General features: G+C 37.5%; 1 protein-coding gene across 1 annotated transcript in view; it reads right to left on the bottom strand.

Annotated features, from left to right (window-relative positions):
* Positions 1 to 372: 372 nt before the first annotated feature.
* STEAP1 (six transmembrane epithelial antigen of the prostate 1) overlaps positions 373 to 7,231 on the bottom strand; it is a 12,682-nt gene continuing 5,823 nt past the window's right edge. Inside the window, exons 2-5 of the mRNA XM_004676667.2 lie at positions 6,924 to 7,029; positions 4,946 to 5,458; positions 4,363 to 4,527; positions 373 to 713 (exon numbers count right to left, since the gene is read on the bottom strand). Of these exons, the coding sequence (XP_004676724.1) occupies positions 456 to 713; positions 4,363 to 4,527; positions 4,946 to 5,458; positions 6,924 to 6,998 (1,011 nt within the window). The 5' untranslated portion in view covers positions 6,999 to 7,029 and the 3' untranslated portion in view covers positions 373 to 455. The remainder of the gene's footprint in view (positions 714 to 4,362; positions 4,528 to 4,945; positions 5,459 to 6,923; positions 7,030 to 7,231) is intronic.

The raw sequence follows: 7,231 nt of genomic DNA, 5'->3' as shown, positions 1-7,231 counted from the left end.
TGATATTTGTTGCTTTACTTGTGTAGACACAATCTATGGTGGGTTTTTTTTTTTTTTTTTTTTGAGGCAGATGTTCCATGAATAACATCCAATTATAGGAAAACGAAAGTTCTTTAACAAAAATCATAAACACTGGATATACTTGTGTTGTTGATTTGGATAATACATTTTTTCACTGCTCCTGATAGCTTTTAATGAATAGTAAGAACTGGTATCTCAAAGCTTTTTATTATTTATAATGCAAACTGACAAATGAGATCATTTTGTTATGCTTAGCTTTACTACTCCAATTTTGCACTGACTCAAATCTACAAGAAAATACATGTATTTCAAACTCATCATCCAAAAAGAAACATTTAGATCCTCAAGTTGTCATTTTATTTAACAAATACAAATTTGAAATGCTTATCATAAAATGTATCAATATTGAACAAAAATGTGTGTAAACAGTAATTTTACAAATGGGAAGACATCTCCATTTTACTAATTTTGGTGATATCTTCCCAACCGTGTCTGATCTTCAATATCTTCTTCTTCAAGCATGGCAGGCACAGTATGGCTTTACATAGCAGGACAACCAGTGGAAGGAAAACAGCTATCATGAAAGTTGGAGGTGTATACCATATAAATTGTTTTATATCTACCCATTTATTCCAGGCAAAAATCAATGCATGTATTGTTCCCAGTAGCAGGGTTACAATTCCTAGCTTGCTCTGCAAAAGAAAATAAAAATTATCTTGGTGAAGACTGAGTCAATCAAAGTTTATTCCATCCGACCTCATCTAGGGCTGTCCTGTTGCTTGGAAATTCTTTTATTCATCTGTGATTACTTTGTTCTCACTTTTGTCAACATTGTTCACTCATATTTTCCCACTATTTTCACATGTCCTCCACTCACCCACTTGCTTTAGGGTAATGTCTTTATAGCTGAACTGTCTTGTTGAGAAAATTTGCCACCTTTCTCCTTTCAGTCTCAGCTAACTGACAACACTGCCTTCCCTTTCTTCACATATTTCTCATTTCTTTTATGATATTTATTTTATGGTTCTTTGTCTTTTGTATGCTTGCCTTAATTGTGCTTATCAGGAGACATCTAAAATAAGGGACTCTGGCTTAAAATTTATCACAGGATAACTGCAAGATCAACACAATTTGTGTATTTTAGGTGTTCAATAAATATTGGTTGGATGACTGAAGATTACTTCAAAGTCTGTTTGACTTTTAGTGATCTTTATCAATTGTGAAGGCAACGAAAGTAATGAACTCTGATTTTTGTACATGAATGCAAAAGTAAATGGTTTTGGCTTATGTCAAAAAAGCAAATATCCTGATAAAGGGGAAAAACATCAACAATTCCATGCTTGAACAAAACACAGAGATATGGAAATATGAAAAAAAATGCAGCTTTCATTGGAATGCTTAGTACCATCAAGACAGAGTTGCTTAATTTTATGGCATTTTGACAACTCTTCTAGATAATTTTTGACTTCTATCTACTATTCTTTGAAAATGGTCAATTAGCCTTTCAGAAGGAACCTGACTCACAATTAAAGACTCACAATTATTTTGGGCTCTCCCTGGTGGTGCAGTGGATTAAAAAGCATAGCACTAAGAAGCTAAAGCCACTTCAGCATGAATTCCATCCCTAGCCCACATGGCACGGCAGACCTCTCCTGACCCACCCGCTGTTCTCCTCAGTAGTGTACTTCATCAATTTGCCTGTTCTGCTCCCCACTCTGTCTCTGGTGAATCCTCTCATCGCCCCTGTACCCCAGTTCTGTATGCATAAATAAATAAATCTTAAAAAAATATATTATTTAAAAAATTTATTTATGCATATAAAAACTGGGGTGTAGGCCAAAGAGTAGGGGGGATGGAAGGATTCATCAGAGGCAGAGTGGGGAGCAGAACAGGCAGATCTACTAAAATACACTGCTGAGGGGTACAGTGGGCTATATGTGAATTAGGATCCTGGCCAGGGATTGAATTCAGACTTCCACAATGGGCATTTGAGGTGAAAGTGCTGAGACTTACCAAACTGTAGGTGACGAGGGAGGCTGGGAAATATTCTTAAACCCCAGGGAATACAATCAAGCAACTGCTTATATTTTCAAATGTGTATCTTTATGGTAAATCAAGTATAACTATTCTTGGACCATAAGTGAAAAGTTTCTAGATTACTAACTGAAAAATACATGTTTGAAGATTAATTTTCTGAAGGTGTATTGTATACTTATTGTGGGTGAGGTGCTGTGTACTTTGTGGAATGAACTCAGTTGTTAAAATGCAGTGCTAGAATTCCTAATCAAATCTGAAAAGTGGCTCTTAGCATATGTGTAATAGGCAGAGCAATATAAGAAAGAGTTATTTAATCAGCAACAGAATCCCAATGTCTAGCAGGTTGAACCTACAAAATCAGGAAGTACTGTACTTAAAAATGTAGCACACGGGCTTCCTTGGTGACACAGCAAGTTAAAGCACAGCACTCCAAAGCTAAAGTCAATTTAGTAGGAGTTCGATATCTGGCCAGGGAGGTGACCCACATGGCGTAGCAGACTTCTCCTGTCCCGCCCACTGCTCCCCTCAGCAGTGTACTTAGTCAATTGGCCTGTTCTGCTCCCCACTCTGTCTCTGGTGAATCCTCTAACTGTTGCTGTACCACTGGCCTGTATCCCAGTTCTGCATGCATGCATAAATAAAATTTTTGAAAAAAAAAAATGTGGCACCATTGGGCCCTTCCTGGTGGTGCAATGGGTTAATGTGCAGTAATGTAAAGCTATCAGCACACATTGCAGCATGAGTTCATTCCCTGGCTAGGGAGGTGAACCCACATGGCATGGCAGACCTCTCCTGACCCACCTGCTGCTTCCCTCAGCATTGTACTTCATCAATCTGCCTGTTCTGTTCCCCACTCTGCCTGTGGTGAATCCTCTCACCACCCCTGAATCTCTGTACTGTACCTTAGTTCTATATACATAAATAAATACATCTTAAAAAAAAAAAAAGAAAAAAAATGTGGCATCATCTCTAAGCTACACTGAAATAACTCAGGAGACATAATTTCCAGACTAATCAGACACCCTGTTAAAAAGTGTCTGTTGGAGTACATGTATGGACATGTATGACTGTGAATTTTCAAAATGCCCCCCAATAAAAGCTAAAGCTATGCAATTTAAAAAAATCTTGGCAGTGTTCATGACTGAATTAAATTTACTACTCTGAAACTTGTCAGACATAGAACTGCTTGTGAATCCTCAAACATATCTCTTTTAGGGTTAAATCTAGTACTAGGGGATTAAACTCAGTAAATCTGAGATAGTTTTGAATTTCAAAAATATTCAAGTTTGGAGACTTCAAGTGAGAAAAGCTACATAAAATGTAACTTGGAAAAGAAAGCCTTTCAAATGAGATATTAGAAAAAATTTGGTAGTTAAAAGCTCCATATTTCAAGGTGAAGTGCTTTTGTATGGACAGTATAAACAGTTTAATTTAAAAGGGATTAATAAACCCAGCAGAGAGGCAAACCAACATCCAATAACTTGGGGGGGGGGCGGCTAACAAACCATGAATATTCCTAAAATGCCATTTATGTTATTTTAGAAGGGCAGCAAATTGTTTACCAAACTTCAAATATTAGAAATAATATTTTTCTTTGAATAATGCCTCTTTTATGTGAAGAAAACACTTTTATTTAGAAGCAATAGTTAAAAATGATGGGAGAGCACATTTGCTAACTGGAACAAGTGTGGAATTTTTATTGTTAGAAAACCATATATTTTAAGATTTATATTTATTTATAGATACATATTTACATCATTGTTCATTTTAAAGATTTATTTATTTATGCATACAGAACTGGGGTACAGGCCAGAGGTACAGGGGTGGTGAGAGGATTCACCAGAGTCAGAGTGGGGAGCAGAACAGGCAGATGGCCCACTGCTGAGGGGAGCAGCGGGCGGGTCAGGAGAGGTCTGCCATGCTATGTAGGTCACCTCTGGGGCAGGGATCGAACTCAGGATGAAGTGGCTTTAGCTTCTCAGTGCTGTGCTTTAACCCACTGCGCCACCAGGGAGGGCCCCAATGTTCATTTTAAAGCAGTGTTTACTTTTCCATCCCCCTCAGTGGTACACCCCATAGAATTTCCTCCCCCAATATGCAGGTACACTACCACCCAATCCCCTGTGCTCCTCTGTCTTTCCTTCCAATCCCTTTCCCTCCCCATCCCTGTAGAATGTCTCTGGTTTATAACTGTCTGTTTTTGGAAAACCATATTATTTTTAATGGGGTAAAGTCAATATAATTGATATAAGCACAAAAAGACTTACATCTCTGAGGGCCCACAGAAATTTATGTATTACTTACCTGAATGTAGTGAAATTCTCTCCATGTCAAGGAGTCACTCACTGATGGAAGAGATGTTACAGCCAACAGAGCCAGTATTGCAAGAGCCACAATTCCCAGAGACACATAAATTTCCATTCTCCAGACATCATGCTCAATCCAGGCATCTTCTTTATTTTGTTGGACCTTCAGGAGGGTGAAGAGGCAGAAAACAAGCAAATAACATTTGTTTCCTGTGTGAGAACTCCTTCTATCCTCCAGCTGTCTACTATGGAGATGCTGTGTAACTAGTCTTCATAGATTTATGACTATGCTTTTGTAATCCTTCAAGAAATGACATAATAGCTATTGATGTTTCCTTGAATGCAGTACACACACACACAGACTATATTTTATTTGATGGCTAGAATTGTGTTTACTATTTGTAACTTAACATTTTTCAGTGTAAAACTATACAACCAAGTATAAATGAAGAGTTACAAATAAGCAATTTTAGATGAAAATTACTTTTTCAATATTGGGATACTGACATTAAAATAAAAGAGTATATATTTGTTAGGCTTTTTAGTTCAATCATATTGTTTATATCAACTAGTTTTCCTACCTGTTGATATGCCCAGTTTAGCAACTTGTATCTGTAGGATCGTCTCATTGGATAGGATAAACTGTAAATTGCATGCAGAACAGCAAAAAAGAAACTGAGAAGCCCGAATTGCTTTCTTGTTAGCATCCACCTATCCAACCAATGTGGAAACTTCTTATACTTGGTTCCATTATGAAGCTGTACAACTGCTGCTATCACACCTGGCAAATAAACCAGTGCCAAGAGGGTGATGGAGACCATTGGCAAAACTTTGTTGATGACCAGGATTGGAATTTTATAAAAATATTGTTGATGGGAAGTGACAAAAGGGTGAATTATTTCCCTCAGGAGAGTGTAAAGAAAAGTCAGAGCTGATACAATAGCAGCTATTTTCATTGGTAAGTGCCACTTTGGAAAAAGCTCCTGCTTGTGTTGAAGCTCTGGGGGGCAGTCAAATTCATCAAAGTAGGTTGTCTGGTGCAAGTGCAAAAGCATAGGTCTTTTCAGCATGCTGGTCTCTCCTGAGTCCTTACTCTATAAAGAAAAGAAAACAAACACCATAAAATTGGATAAGACAGGGCCCTCCCTGTTTTAGGACACAGCACTGCAAGCTAGCCATAGCCGCTTCAGTGCGAGTTCAATCCCTGCCCCGAAGGTGACCCACATGGCACTGCAGACCTCCCTAGTCTCACCCGCTGTTTCCCTCAGCAGTGTACTTTGTCTATCTGCCTGTCCTGCTCCTCACTCTGTTTCTGGTGAAGCCTCTCACAACCCCTGCAACTCTGGCTTGTACTCCAGTCTGTATGCATAAATAAATAAATCTTTAAAAAAAATTGGATAAAACAATGGGGTTTCTCTTAAACTAATGACTTGCTCAATGTGCTTATCAGGGAAGGAGAAGGACATTCAAAAATATACTTTGGAGATTGGTTAGCTGATGATGGTAATTTTTATGTAACCCTAATCAATGGTGCACCTAGGGGCATTGGGATTTCCCATTCATTTTTCTTTAAGACAAAAGAAATACAGGCTTCATGTCTATCCAGTAAAGTTTACACTGGATTTCTATCTTGAAGGCATAAAAGAAAGGAATAATGTAATAGGGAAACTGATAATAAAAAATTAAAAAGAAATCCATTTATCTTTGGTAAAATAATACAATTTGGGGCCCTCCCTGGTGGTACAGTAGGTTAAAGCACAGCACTGAGAATCTAAAGCCGCTTCCTCATGAGTTCGATTCCTGCCTGCCCCAGAGGTGACCACATGGTGTGGCAGACCTCTCCTGACCCTCCTGCTGCTCCCCTCAGCAGTGTATTTCAGTAGACCTGTCTATTCTGCTCCCCACTCTGTCTCTGGTGAATGCTCTCACCTACCACACTTCTAATCTGTACCCCAGTTCTGTACAAATAAATAAATAAATCTTAAAAAAAATTGTAGTTGAGATTAGAAAATTAAAAAGTTTGGAAGCAAAATTGTTACAACCTCTTAAATTAAATAATAGTGTAAGAAACATTTAATCTTGAGGTGGCGCGAAAGTGGGACAAGTGATTCTTTTCCAAAAATGATTTCATTTGGTTAAACAATGACACATGAATTTACTTGATGATCTCTTGGTAAACTGCCATAGCGACAAACTATACAGAGGCTTATAAAACTACCATTATATGGGCACTAGTGACACTTAAAAATTAGATCCACAGAATGTTGGAAAGAATTGGAAGGGTGTTGGAAGTTATTTGATCCAACTCTCTCACATCACAGATAACCAAGAACTAGAATTTTTAGTGACTCTTTAAAGGTTATTGAGCCTTCTTTGACAGTCAGTTGAGGTCCCATTTCTCTCATAAATCACACCACCCTTCACTTATGATAATATCATGACAGGAATCACTGTGAAGATACCAGCAGACTAGGGTGAAAATAACTTTTACAACATTAAGATATGTAGAAAAGCATTTGAATTATGTTACAGATTTGAATAAATTAATCATTATTTTACCAAATAATCATCTTCTTCTAGACTTCTCCTAGGCTTCATTTTCCAAAGTTCTTCTTGGTTTGTGATGCTCTCCATTAATTTTATTAAGCACTATGGCTTCAACTACCTGTAAAAGTAAAAGTTGTTTTAAGTCTTTGCTATTTATGATGTTAATGTTTGAAAGGATGCTATGAAAAATTTACTCATCTGGTGGTGAGAATGTCAGATTAATTCCAATTAATCTGAGGCTAACTATAATTAAAATGCAGCAGTGGCTGATTTATACATTTAACCTTATTATAAGCTGTAAGACTCTCAAGCCAATGCAC

This window comes from Condylura cristata, unplaced genomic scaffold (genome assembly GCF_000260355.1).
Source record: "Condylura cristata isolate star-nosed mole 26May11 unplaced genomic scaffold, ConCri1.0 scaffold00005, whole genome shotgun sequence".
Classification (NCBI taxonomy): Eukaryota; Metazoa; Chordata; class Mammalia; order Eulipotyphla; family Talpidae; genus Condylura; species Condylura cristata.
The sequence above is the reverse complement of the archived record's forward strand: the minus strand, read 5'-3'. Positions and strand labels throughout refer to the sequence as shown.